General features: G+C 36.2%; 1 protein-coding gene across 1 annotated transcript in view; it reads right to left on the bottom strand.

Annotated features, from left to right (window-relative positions):
• The window catches only part of LOC107602140 (collagen alpha-1(XVIII) chain-like), a 33,425-nt gene that overhangs the window by 1,471 nt on the left and 18,143 nt on the right, over positions 1 to 13,811 (bottom strand). The window contains exons 5-30 of the mRNA XM_016294551.1: positions 12,494 to 12,569; positions 10,932 to 11,451; positions 10,345 to 10,366; positions 9,938 to 10,000; positions 9,544 to 9,614; positions 7,987 to 8,047; positions 7,408 to 7,488; positions 7,160 to 7,189; positions 7,002 to 7,037; positions 6,133 to 6,192; positions 5,971 to 6,048; positions 5,695 to 5,730; positions 5,534 to 5,587; positions 5,097 to 5,168; positions 4,916 to 4,981; positions 4,748 to 4,778; positions 4,260 to 4,313; positions 4,048 to 4,082; positions 3,841 to 3,963; positions 3,601 to 3,754; positions 3,443 to 3,507; positions 3,209 to 3,337; positions 2,297 to 2,329; positions 1,458 to 1,781; positions 1,175 to 1,372; positions 230 to 345 (exon numbers count right to left, since the gene is read on the bottom strand). Of these exons, the coding sequence (XP_016150037.1) occupies positions 230 to 345; positions 1,175 to 1,372; positions 1,458 to 1,781; positions 2,297 to 2,329; positions 3,209 to 3,337; positions 3,443 to 3,507; positions 3,601 to 3,754; positions 3,841 to 3,963; positions 4,048 to 4,082; positions 4,260 to 4,313; positions 4,748 to 4,778; positions 4,916 to 4,981; positions 5,097 to 5,168; positions 5,534 to 5,587; positions 5,695 to 5,730; positions 5,971 to 6,048; positions 6,133 to 6,192; positions 7,002 to 7,037; positions 7,160 to 7,189; positions 7,408 to 7,488; positions 7,987 to 8,047; positions 9,544 to 9,614; positions 9,938 to 10,000; positions 10,345 to 10,366; positions 10,932 to 11,451; positions 12,494 to 12,569 (2,588 nt within the window). The remainder of the gene's footprint in view (positions 1 to 229; positions 346 to 1,174; positions 1,373 to 1,457; positions 1,782 to 2,296; positions 2,330 to 3,208; positions 3,338 to 3,442; positions 3,508 to 3,600; positions 3,755 to 3,840; positions 3,964 to 4,047; positions 4,083 to 4,259; positions 4,314 to 4,747; positions 4,779 to 4,915; positions 4,982 to 5,096; positions 5,169 to 5,533; positions 5,588 to 5,694; positions 5,731 to 5,970; positions 6,049 to 6,132; positions 6,193 to 7,001; positions 7,038 to 7,159; positions 7,190 to 7,407; positions 7,489 to 7,986; positions 8,048 to 9,543; positions 9,615 to 9,937; positions 10,001 to 10,344; positions 10,367 to 10,931; positions 11,452 to 12,493; positions 12,570 to 13,811) is intronic.

Here is a 13,811-nt window from a genome sequence, read left to right as displayed (position 1 = left end):
AGATAGATAGATAGATAGATAGATAGATAGATAGATAGATAGATAGATAGATAGATAGATAGATAGATAGATAGATAGATAGATAGATAGAGAACAATATTTTATATTGCATTCATCTCTAGCTCCAGTTCTCTGAGTGTTTTTAAAGGAAAATGAAAAGTGACAGGATGCTCTGCTGGGGCCTCTGTTTGAAGGGTTCACAGGATCAGCCAAAGCCACTGGCACTCACCAGGCACTGTCCCGCAGGACATCTCTGCCATCAAACGAGTAGATAGGAGCATTGTCCTTCATCCTGCTCTCTGAGTCACTGAAGAGAGACTCCCAGCTTCTGAAAAGGACTTGATCCTGCAGAGGAGAATATCAATGCCATGAAAAGATTAAAGATCATCTAGTGAGGTCATTGGGTAAGTTTGGTCTTGAAAAATTGTCAAAATGATCCAAAAGATCAAATGAACACTCAGTGCCAACACAGATAATTCCACAAGCCTGAAAAAGCAACAACAACAAAAAAAACGAGGGAAGCTTCTTGAGAGAACATAAAAGGCATGAATTATAACTTTTCAACTGGGCTGCAAAAAAACATTTTCATGTAAAACGAAGATAAACGGTTTTCACTGAAAACCTAGTGTTGCAACAGAATATGACAGACAGTATTAGGCTAATAATAATTCTACATAGTGGAAAAAAACAATATTTTAGATTTAGTATCTGATCTGACACTTTATTATTAATATTAATACATTTTTATCATGTTGTTGTCTCTACTTTATAAAAGCAAATGGATTGTAGTGATTTTACAGTGGTTAAAGGGATATTAGGCAATGTGCTCTTCTTAAAAACAACCCTTAAAGAGGGTAAAAATCACTGTAATTTTATGGCTTATTACTTTAAATACCTTGAATTAATATCTGTATGAGTAATGGAATACACAACAGGGTTATTATTTGTTTACTAAAACTAAAAAATAAATAAAATAAATAAAATACATTAAAGATAAAAAAAATACATTAAAGACAATAAAACTATACAGACGTACATAAAAACTAATAAAAATGACAAAAATTTTAACTAAAAGTAATATGAAAGAAGAAATTACAAGAACAAATTCAAAATATAAAAAAAAAAACTATAATAGCATCTCACTGATACTAAAAAAAAACACTGCTACACACACCTTGAGGTTAACAATCGGTAATGTCTCTCTGTCAGATTTGCGAACGATACTGTAGAGATCCTGAAGTTTGGAAGACAGGAAGGCTCTGAATGTTCCCTTCAGGCCCATAGCGCGAGCCTGCTGGAAGCACAGGAAGTCTGCCCCACGAATGCCTCTCATGTTGCCCACTTGTGGAGAATTCAGGGCAATAAGATGCAACTGTACAGAAAATGAAAATGGCGTCAAAAAGGAAATAAACACAGGGGACCTGTGCAAATGTTGCGATGAAGTTGATGGAACTAACCCCTGGTCCGGAAGTGTGGACGTGTCCTTCTGGTTGATTGACAGGGGGGCTGGGGTGGCGGGCTGGAGTGATGGGGTTCCTCTCTGGTTGTACAGGGTATCTGTGTGGTTGTACAGGATCAGTGTACTTGTTATCGGTGTAGGGTGGGTATCGTTGATCTGGGTAACGGGAGTCAGGTGCATTGGGGTTCCTATTCTCTGGCTCCCTCCTTGGAAACTCGATCGGCGGGTGCGGTGGAGAAATCTGCTCTGCTCCATTGTTAGCTGTGTGGTCTTGGGAATAGTGAACAACAGGGGGCGGCTGGACCGCTGCCACTTCATTGTCCTGAGGAAGAGCCAACAAGCTAGTCATACCTTCAGGAATTGATATGCACATCCACTAATTCCAACCTCCTTTGATTAAACTGTGGGTGCTTATTTGAATGTTAAAGCATAAAAAAGAGCTTTATTCGCACTGCTTACCAGCCCTCCATAGAAGGGTTTATAATCCCCAAGCTGCAAATAAAAGGAAAACTGTGTTAAAATTTGAGAAGACATGTTAAAAAAAAAGAGTGCATAAATGTAATGACAAATAATAATGCATAAAATTATGGGGAAAAAAAATCTAGTTTAAAACACCATGTTCCTAGAAATATGTGCATTCATGATGGTTTTCTATGTCTGAAAAACTAAAAAAAAGCTGGACCGCTGCCACTTCATTGTCCTGAGGAAGAGCCAACAAGCTAGTCATACCTTCAGGAATTGATATGCACATCCACTAATTCCAACCTCCTTTGATTAAACTGTGGGTGCTTATTTGAATGTTAAAGCATAAAAAAGAGCTTTATTCGCACTGCTTACCAGCCCTCCATAGAAGGGTTTATAATCCCCAAGCTGCAAATAAAAGGAAAACTGTGTTAAAATTTGAGAAGACATGTTAAAAAAAAGAGTGCATAAATGTAATGACAAATAATAATGCATAAAATTATGAAAAAAAAATCTAGTTTAAAACACCATGTTCCTAGAAATATGTGCATTCATGATGGTTTTCTATGTCTGAAAAACTAAAAAAATTCATTTTATATTATCATACCATAATTTTGATTTAACTGCTCGAACAATGGCAAGTGGTGTGACCAACTAAAAAAAGTATAAATTTGTATTACTCCTGGAGTGCTTTTGGGTTGTTCTTAAATAACTACTTTCCTTATTACAAATAAATAAATAATCTAATAATAATAATATAGCTGCAAGCAGCGATGACGGGCCCAAGTCTCAAGTGTCATCGCCACCCCGATGGCATCAAGAAAACAGTTTGGTTGTTGACTTACAGCAATGAAAGAATCTTTCTATTTTCCAAAAAAAAAACATCATATTCAAACACATTTCTTTATTTATTTACAATTATTAAATAAGATAAAATTTTTGTGGGGTTATCTCATATGACAAACAGATCAAATCCTGCCATGCCATAAAAATGGCAATTATAAAATTTTTAACGAACTTACTGACCCTGACAGTCATGATATTTATGATGTAATGCATTGTAACTGTCATGACTTAAATATAATTTCCTGTTTTATGGTTTACTTGTCACATGACAACAAAATCTGTATGTTGGTTATAAAACAACATTAACTTTAATTTGGCAGACAATTTTTTTTTCAACAAATGATCAATATAAAAATCATTATCTAAGTATTTTATGTATGAAATGCATTTTTCATATTTTTGCAATAAATGAAAAGGTGTGAATAAAAATGAGCACAATACCATCACTTGTCTAACACCATCCCGAACTCTGAGGTAGAGATCGTTTCTGTCCAAAATGTAAATCAATGCACCTTCAGTCTGTCTGCGTGCTGTAGCCATCATTATGTCATAAGACCTCAGGAAAGCCACCTGCTGGCACATTTAAAACCATGGGTATGATTAAAGTATAAAGTATCAGGTGTGTAATCATATACGCGCCATTAGTAGTTTCTTTCATCAATGTCCCACACTCACCCCAGATCCTGTGCCAGGAATTCCTGGTGGGCCAGGGGGACCTGGAGGTCCGGGAATACTGAGTTCTAAAAATAAACAAAAATCATACAACACTGTCTGTCATTTAAGTTCCTCAAAAATATTCTGTTTGTTAAGAATTGTACTTATTTTTTTCTTACGTGGTCTGTAGGCTCCTGGCAATGACGATGACCCTGGAGGACCAGGGGCTCCAGGAGGTCCTGGGTTTCCTGGACGACCATCATAACCAACTCCAGGAGGTCCTGGTGGGCCCTGCGGTCCAGGGGGACCGCTGATTGAGTCTCCTTTAGGTCCCTGGAAAAGATGTCTTTGATGAGACCATTCATATGTAGGTAAGTACTCAATTCAGGTTGTGTCTAGAAATACCCAATAATTCTTACAGGAAGTCCAGGGTTTCCTGGTGGTCCTTGTACAGCTCCAAAACGAGGGTCATAAAATCCACCTCCTGGCTCTCCTTTCTCTCCTTTAAGACCGGGCTCACCATGCTCCCCCTTCATCTCATTCTGAGGAAACAGATGCCATGTTTTGCATTGGATAAATCATAATCAAATTGTTTCATCAATACTTTAATTTAGAGAATCACATACCTTTAGGGCATATATATCAATGTTAGAGGAAAAACCTGTGGGAAAAAAATATATGCAATATTTATTGCATTAAATAACGATGATGTCAAGCTAGTAAGTCAGGGAACTTTAGCCAGGGAGTCACTAAAATTTACAGAGGCAGAGACAGCCTTGTTGTTCTCGCCTGCCATTGGCCCTGAATGTCTAGATACAGCAACAGTGGTCAATTTTACCTGGTGATCCTGGAACACCAGCAGCTCCCTGGTCTCCTTTTTCTCCTTTCATAGCTTAGGAAAACAAAACAACACATTGTTCAATGTTGTCGAATACATTAGAATTTTAACATTTGAACTAATTTCTGTTCAAATTAATATGAAATACAGTTCTCAGTACATTTTCTCCTGTAATGTTGAATATTTTTTTAGCAAAACAAGTCATTGAAAGGGAAATAAAATGTAGGTTGGGACCTGATTTTATCCATTGGGAAATAATTGGACCAAAGTGAAGTTCATTACATCAGCAGTAAAGAAAAACTGTTTAAGAGGCAGCAATTTTTATGTCTTTTTTTTAGAAACCATTCACAGTTAAATCATGTACAGTAAGATCATGAAAGTACTTTAACAACATAAATAAGAGTACATTTTGATTTCACATTGACTTTAAGGACCTTGTGACAAAATATATTTTCATTATCTACTGTGACAAGAATGACTGTAACAACCTGGATGGTGCCTCGAATAATCTTCATATCTCTAAAATGGAAAAAGAAGATAGCAAATTATTGCTGTTGCAATCAGGACAACTTCAATTCAACATAGCCAGTATATGGAGCTCAATTTGCAACATTTCATGCATGAATTACAGCTTATTTGACACAGAAAGCACTTACACCGAATCTGTCCAAGGGCACAGCAGGTCCAGGGGGACCAGGGGGTCCTGGGGGACCAGGAGGACCCTTGAAAAGACACAAAATAACTTTTGAGGGAAAAGCTATATATATATATATATAACAATCAACAAAGGAACAAACTGCATTTATTTTCAAATTCAAGAGCTTGTGGTGTACTGACTGGGTAGTCATATCCAGAGCCTGACCCTGGTTCTCCCTTCTCTCCTTTGTATCCGTTCACACCTGGACGGCCCTGCAGGCAGAAAATGAATTTAAGTACACAGTCAGTTAAATATGCTGTTGTCGGTCATGGAATATTTTTTGTTGATGAAAGTTGAGAGACTTACGGGTCTGCCTGGCATTCCAAATTCACCTTTCAAACCAAAAGGGCCAGCTGGACCCTGAATAAAATGAGGTATGACTTAGATGTTGCTCAGAATGTTCCAAATATATGATGGTGTTAACTTTTAATGTAAAATAAAAAAAATTTAACAAATACAAACATACAGGAGGTCCGACTGGTCCAGAAAGCCCTCTCTCACCCTACAGAGAGAAAAAAACTAATTCGCTGTTGTCGGTCATGGAATATTTTTTGTTGATGAAAGTTGAGAGACTTACGGGTCTGCCTGGCATTCCAAATTCACCTTTCAAACCAAAAGGGCCAGCTGGACCCTGAATAAAATGAGGTATGACTTAGATGTTGCTCAGAATGTTCCAAATATATGATGGTGTTAACTTTTAATGTAAAATAAAAAAAAATGTAACAAATACAAACATACAGGAGGTCCGACTGGTCCAGAAAGCCCTCTCTCACCCTACAGAGAGAAAAAAACTAATTAATTTTGATGTACAGTACTAAAATGTTTGTACACCTATTTAATCTTTAGTATTTTCCTCATTTTTGAATGTTAGTTAAGTCATTAAAAATATGAAGAATCACAAAAGGAACTTTTATTTTAATTATTTAGTGGCCAAAAGTCGAAACTGTATGTTTCCTGGACACTTCAACATCCAATTCACTTTCAAACCAAAAACAACAAAACAAAACAAAAAACCTTTTGGCCTGTCAGTCCACCAAGGTAATGTGGGTTTCCATCAGGTCCAAGAATTAGTCCGGATTCTCCTTTCTCCCCCTACAAACAAAATTATGCTGCAGTGAACTCTGGGTTTTTAAACACTTCATTTTAGGATTTATCTATTGGTTTTTGCTTACAAACCTTAATGCCATAGCCTGGTGAACCAGGTTCTCCTCTGTCACCCTTTGGTCCCATTGGGCCCTGATTGGTTAAGTAGATGGAGTGTAAGATTGATTATAAAACACATCATTCTGACAATAAAGTTATATATATATATATAGTGGTGTGAAAAAGTGTTGGCCCCCCTCCCGGTTTTTAAAATTCTTTGCATATTTGTCACACTTAAAAGATTCAGATCATCAAACTAATTTTAATATTACACAAAGATAATGCAAGTAAATACAAAATGCAGTTTTTAAATGATTATTTATTTTATTAAGGGAAAAAAGCTGTCCAAACCTGCCTGGCCCTACGTGAAAAAGTAATTGCCCCCTAAATCTAATAACTGGTTGTGCCATGCTTTGCAGCAACAACTGCAATCAAGTGTTTGCGATAACTGGCAATGAGTCTTTCACATCGCTGTGGAGGAATTCAGAGCCATTCAGAGGTGGACTTGTTGGTGTGTTTGGGATCATTGTCCTGCTGCATAACCCAAGTGCGCTTGAGCTTGAGGTCACAAACTGATGGCTGGACATTCTCCTTCAGGATTTTCTGATAGAGTGCAGAATTCATGGTTCCGTCAATTATGGCAATTTGTCCAGGTCCTGAAGCTGCAAAACAGCCCCAGATCATCACACTACCACCCCCATGTTTGACTGTTGGTATGATGTTCTTTTTATGAAATGCTGTGTTGGTTTCACACCAGATGTAATGGAACACACCTTCCAAAAAGTATATTTAAATTTCTTTGATGATCTGAAACATTAAAGTGTGACAAACATGCAAAAAAATAAGAAATCAGGAAGGGGGCCAACACTTTTTCACACCACTGTATGTAATGCAGTACTTACTGGGAATCCTGCTTGACCAGTAAAACCAGCCCCATCCTGAAAATCATATAAACAATTTATGAATATTATGAGTTTTTCAATGCCGACAAGACAATTTGTGCTATCCTAATGCCATCTATCATATTAACAATAGACTACCAGAAGAAACATTTTCATACCTGAGGCCCTGGTCCTCCAGTTTCATCATACTGTACAGAAAAAATGACAAACAGTTCAAATTAAAACATTAGCTTTCAAGATACCAAGAGCACAACATGTTAGTTTGCACTTTCAGACAATGCATCACAAAGAGTCCACACTACCATCAGTATAGTAATATAATGTTACATTTCAAGTATTAGAACTGTAGTGTAGAAAGTTGAAATGTTTGTGAAGAAAATCGATTGCCACACTCAAGACCTGCTACCTGCCACCCTGCAGCTTTAGAGAAGGATGAGGTAGAGTAGGAGAGAAGATCATAGAGATAGCTGGGAAAGTAGGAGTTTTGCTACAGAGACAGAAACATAAAAGAACCCTGAGTGGGTTTGGCTGTTTCAGAAAAAGCTGTTTTCTGAAACAGCTTTCCACAGTGTCCTCACTAGGCGTGACACAATAAAACAACGTTATTCTTCCATTTTTCTTCAACAATGGACACTTTTGATAATGAACAACTGCACTACAATGTTATTTCCATTACATTTCAAAGTACCCACTGTTATATTTTAAAGAGTTATGGATTAAAACGACTCCTTTTTATGTATCTTTTACGGTGTTTTTTTTAGCAAAATAACAGCTTGATTGAAAATAGTGCACAATAAAAAAAAATCTGTTATGAAATAATATTTATCTTAATGAAAACGTTAATTTTACATTAAGGGAATTCTGTCTGCTTGGTAAGCAAGAACACTATCTAAATCATTTTCATAAAACTCAAGTATTAGAACTGTAGTGTAGAAAGTTGAAATGTTTGTGAAGAAAATCGATTGCCACACTCAAGACCTGCTACCTGCCACCCTGCAGCTTTAGAGAAGGATGAGGTAGAGTAGGAGAGAAGATCATAGAGATAGCTGGGAAAGTAGGAGTTTTGCTACAGAGACAGAAACATAAAAGAACCCTGAGTGGGTTTGGCTGTTTCAGAAAAAGCTGTTTTCTGAAACAGCTTTCCACAGTGTCCTAACTAGGCGTGACACAATAAAGCAACGTTATTCTTCCATTTTTCTTCAACAATGGACACTTTTGATAATGAACAACTGCACTACAATGTTATTTCCATTACATTTCAAAGTACCCACTGTTATATTTTAAAGAGTTATGGATTAAAACGACTCCTTTTTATGTATTTTACGGTGTTTTTTTTAGCAAAATAACAGCTTGATTGAAAATAGTGCACAATAAAAAAAAATCTGTTATGAAATAATATTTATCTTAATGAAAACGTTAATTTTACATTAAGGGAATTCTGTCTGCTTGGTAAGCAAGAACACTATCTAAATCATTTTCATAAAATACTATAAATACTGAAATGGTTTATGATCATTTCACTTTGCTTAAATAGTCATATTTGTTTTTATGATTGTCAAGTAATTTTTATGATTTAAAAAAAAGGGGAAAAAACATTTAATTATAGATTCCCATGCTTTAAGACTGAAAGTCTGGGTCTTGGAAAAGAGTAAAACAAACAAAAAAATCTGTACATAAAAGATAATTGAAAATAGCAAAATCAAATAGGTTTTAATGAAATTTAGAAAAAAAGTTAAAAAAAAAAATTGACAGTCTAAAAAAATCTCTTTATCTACAGGTTTGCATCTCTGATGCTGACAGTGAAATCTCACTTGTACAAAATCCTGCTCCACAAAACTATATATTATACATGTATATTAGTGATCATTATTGTGAAGACAGACAGATTACTTCTCATAGGATCTTGCTTCGTCACGCCTGGATAGGACATTATGACATTATACACTATAAATACTGAAATGGTTTATGATCATTTCACTTTGCTTAAATAGTCATATTTGTTTTTATGATTGTCAAGTAATTTTTATGATTTAAAAAAAAGGGGAAAAAACATTTAATTATAGATTCCCATGCTTTAAGACTGAAAGTCTGGGTCTTGGAAAAGAGTAAAACAAACAAAAAAATCTGTACATAAAAGATAATTGAAAATAGCAAAATCAAATAGGTTTTAATGAAATTTTGAAAAAAAGTAAAAAAAAAAAATTGACAGTCTAAAAAAATCTCTTTATCTACAGGTTTGCATCTCTGATGCTGACAGTGAAATCTCACTTGTACAAAATCCTGCTCCACAAAACTATATATTATACATGGATATTAGTGATCATTATTGTGAAGACAGACAGATTACTTCTCATAGGATCTTGCTTCGTCACGCCTGGATAGGACATTATGACTATATTTTTTTTTACTTAATTCCTATTAAAAGCATACAGAGCATTACAGATTGCTGAGCTTGTACAGAACCTTTATACTTAACATTCAAATATGTGATATGCAAACGAACATGTGCATACTGTACACAAGTGTTTTAGAGGTTTCTCACGAGGTGCACATATTACGCAAACTGACCTTCTCTCCCACAGGTCCAGGTAGGCCCAGCTCACCGGCATCACCCTGTGGAGCACCAAAATCAGTCCAGTGTCTAAAGATAGCTACCATTACAAGGATCTCAACAGAGCTGAATTATGCAAGTCCAAATCCATTAAAGGAGCAGCACAGCTATCTATGTATGGAGAGTTCTAAAGAATTTCTAAAGATTTCTAAAGAATTTTTAAGGTTTTTCCAGGTTTCAAATTAAAATTAAATTAAATTAAAATTAATTTTAATATTATTATTAATAATATTGAACAATGAATATTATTTAAAAAGTTTATTAACCACAATGTTAAATTCACTGTTCATTTTTAGGTTTTAATAGAAGAGACTGGACTTCCTACCTTTTCTCCTTTTGGGCCAGGTAAGCCTGGTTTTCCATCAGCACCTGATGGACCTGGAAGTCCCTATTTAAAAAACAAGATCCTTTTTTGAATTTATTTATTTTTAAATTTTTATGATTTTAACAAGACACAAAATGACAGGGAGAAACAATCAGAGCACGAACATTACCAGTGTTGGGCAGTAACGCATTACTTAGTAACGTCTTACTGTAATTTGATTACTTTTTTAGTAACTGAGTAATTTAACGTGTTATAATTTCCAAAATAGTAATTACATATAGTTCCAAGCCGAGGTCTCTGTGCGTTACTGCTGCGTTACATCATTGCTGACAGAATGCAGTGTTTTAACATTTAGAGGGTGGTGCACATGCAACGTCCTCAACCTGAGACCTGCTTTGACTGCTTACGTATGTGCTTGTGAGGCGGATACTACCAACGAAAAACTCAGCATGGAGAGAGAAAAGTGTGCGTTCTGTAGCTGTGCGTAGAGACTCGTGTGTGTGCGGGATGCATGAGAATAAAATAATTCGCGGGACTCCTGCAAAATAGAAATATCTAAATATAAAATATCTAAAAAAAAAAAAAAATCACCCCAAATTCAACAGAACAAAATAAGAAATTAGACATTGCATGTAGAAAATGAAGCCTCTTTTCAAGATTTTTTTTTTTACATAAGATAAGATAAGATAAGAAATAATCAAATAAAGTCAAATAAAATACAATGACAATATTCAAGGAAAATGGGCCAAACTCCACATATTCATGTAAGAATATGCCTACCAGCAGAAGCTTCTATAAGCAGGTCAATAAGCATAGTGTTTTGATAAAACAATACAAATACAATATAACAATTATAGCAATAAACACCACACATGTGCAGCAACTCTACTGCTTGCTCCCAGTCTGCTGCAGTCCCTCTTGGGCATCTCTACACATCCACAGCGTTTTGCCAGCTTTTCATGCAAAGCATCATGTAGAAATTCTGAGATTCTGCTGAGAATTTCTGCTGAGAATTTCTATCCAGAAATTCCATGTCCATTTGAGAGATTTTGATCTCTTCATTAGCGACCCACCTGTTGAACCTGCAGGACCGAGCCTGGACTCCACAGAATACCGTATGCCATCGCCAGCTGAGCCTGATGTACTTAAAGAGTTTGAAGCTTGTCTAGAATCATCATATGACCCTGAAGTTTGCCTGCTAACACCAACTGAGTCAAGCGTTTGTCGAGAGTCACCATATGAGCCAGAAGTTTGTCGAGAACCATCATATGAGCCCGATGATTGTCGAGAATCACCATACGATCCAGAGTTTGTTTGGGAATAACCATACGAACCAGAAGTTTGTTCAGAATCACCGTATGAGCCAGATGTTTGCCGAGAACCACCGTGGGAGACAGATGTTTTTCGGGAATCCCCATATGAGCCAGATGTTTTTCGAGAACCGCCATATGAGCCGGATGTTTGTCGAGAATCACCGTAGGAGCCAGAAATTTGCCAAGAAGAATCGACTGAGCCTAATGTTCAACAAAACTTACCAATTCAGCTCATTCTGAAGAAAGATCACACTTCAGTAAACCATTTACAAAAACGGTTATATTATAAAATATATATGTATGATTATATTGATGCGAGTAAAAAAAAGCCTGACACCTTATTTTTAAAATATAATAAGAATAAGAATATCAATAATGTTGGTTTGATAATTATTATTATTATCAGTGACTTCACATTCTGTAATTGTGATATAAAACATGTATCTCATATAATTAAACTTCAGTTTTTCAACTTTGTAATTGACAGAGATTGTAATTGTGATATTTTCACAAATATAATAAGTAAAGTAACAACCGTGAGTTAAAAAAAATCATAATTACATTAAATAGTGGCAATGTTGATCTGTATACATCAAAATTGCAATAATGCCTTATGCCAATAATGGGCCACAATCCATCCTTTGGTTTAAGCCATCTATAACAAAATCTGAATAACTCAACTTTTTCAGAATACTTGTGCAATTTAATGTAAAAAGACACTGTCCAATTTGTTTTACACAAGTAGAGGGCGCCAAATACCACAGTGGCTGCTTCTATAAAAACACTCCGTTTTTATAAAGTCAGTCTAGTCTATCACATCTCAAAGAAATCTTTGCAAACTATTTCATGAATGATATCTGCATTAGTAAACCAGAGATTACATTTTAAATTTCCCTGCCTTCAAAACTCTGCTGAAAACACTAGATTAGACCTGCATGAACTGGTTGACCAGTACAGTCACAACAGTAAAACAGTTAAAAGTGCTCAACCAGCATTGGCACACTTTCTGAGTAAGGAGGTTGATTAATTAATTTTCTTTCATGAACAAAATGACAGAATCAGAAAGTTGTAAATGAACCCAGAAAAACACAAAAATGTATTACACCAAGTTTGAACGAAGAAAAAGAGCCACTTAAGTGTTCAACAGAGCAATAAATACTACTGATGGGCTGTGCTGTCAAACTAGCTGATGTTTTACAGACAGATCAGTTCAGACCTGACACTGAACAGAGTGAAAGCTCACCTATCTGCTGCTTCTCAACAAGCGGTCTGCTGGTCACCGGCGGCTGCTGGATCGGCCGAGAGGAGGGAGGGGTCGGCTGCAAATGAAGCATACCATTAATATAGCAAATGAACAAATACTGCAAAATAGTGTCAATCAAACGTTTAATGCAATGTACATAACAGTATAGCTTACACAACAAAAGTATAAGAACAGTTCGTATGCCTTTCGTAGCTGTTCCGACACAGTTTAATTTCATTTCACTGCTGGTAGAAACAATCTGACCCTCTGTGACCTCAAATATCAACATCTTAAAACACTAGATAACATTCGATTTGGGAAACCAAAGAACCGTGACACTGACTGCATGGATATTTGTACACACGCACACTCCATTCAACCAACTGGGAGAGAGATTCAGACATACAGCTAACAGTTAACAAAGCTCCTTGAAGAAAAGCTTTCCAGGGCAGGACGATTGAAGCGGGCAAAACATGTGCTGCCGAAACAGCAGAACCCACTGATGAAATAACAGGCATCAGGTTCTAGAACACTCTGATCCTCAGATTTCACACCGGGATTGAGAAAAAGGAGACTTTGGCGAGAGGACATGGCGTGCACTGATGGCCAGTGTGAGAGGATGCTGACAGCGTGTATTTTCAGACCAAGAGAACGATCTTCTTAGGGAATGCAGGCCACGGGTCCTGAGGTCTAAAGATAGGGGTCAGGGGTGGGCAGGTGGGGGCTGTCCGGCTAGATGAGGAGGGGCTGCTAAACATCTGCCATCACAGTCACTGCTGCGGAGAATCTCGGCAGCTACTCTGACCTTGAACACATTACACTGAGTTATGCTGGAGAAGTTTAGGACATGGAGGAGATCATAAGGCACGGAAGAATATTTCCTTGTGCATTAAAAAAAAAGGGGCCATTCTTTGCTGCCACATGTTTTTTGCATCATGGACTTCTTGGAGAGCAATTTGGATCATTGCTTGGAAAGTACTGGCTTCTTTGGATATGTTCTAGTTCTGGTACACTTCCTCAACTTTGTTATAGGAGTCTAGATAAGGGTTTTTGAAACTATTTGATACAACAGATCCACATAATGTATAAAGACCCATTTGTACTGTGAAAAAATGTTGTAAATGTGTAATACCAAGAAATCATTTATATGAAGTTAGTTTTAAAGTTTACATATATATAAATACAAACATACACATATATACTGTATATACACACACACACACACACACACAAAACTAACTCTTTGTTGAATTAATTATGAATATATATATATATATATATATATATATATATATATATATATATATATATATATATA

The sequence above is a fragment of the Sinocyclocheilus grahami genome, unplaced genomic scaffold (genome assembly GCF_001515645.1).
Source record: "Sinocyclocheilus grahami isolate Dianchi unplaced genomic scaffold, SAMN03320097.WGS_v1.1 scaffold320.1, whole genome shotgun sequence".
NCBI classification, from domain to species: Eukaryota; Metazoa; Chordata; class Actinopteri; order Cypriniformes; family Cyprinidae; genus Sinocyclocheilus; species Sinocyclocheilus grahami.
The sequence above is the reverse complement of the archived record's forward strand: the minus strand, read 5'-3'. Positions and strand labels throughout refer to the sequence as shown.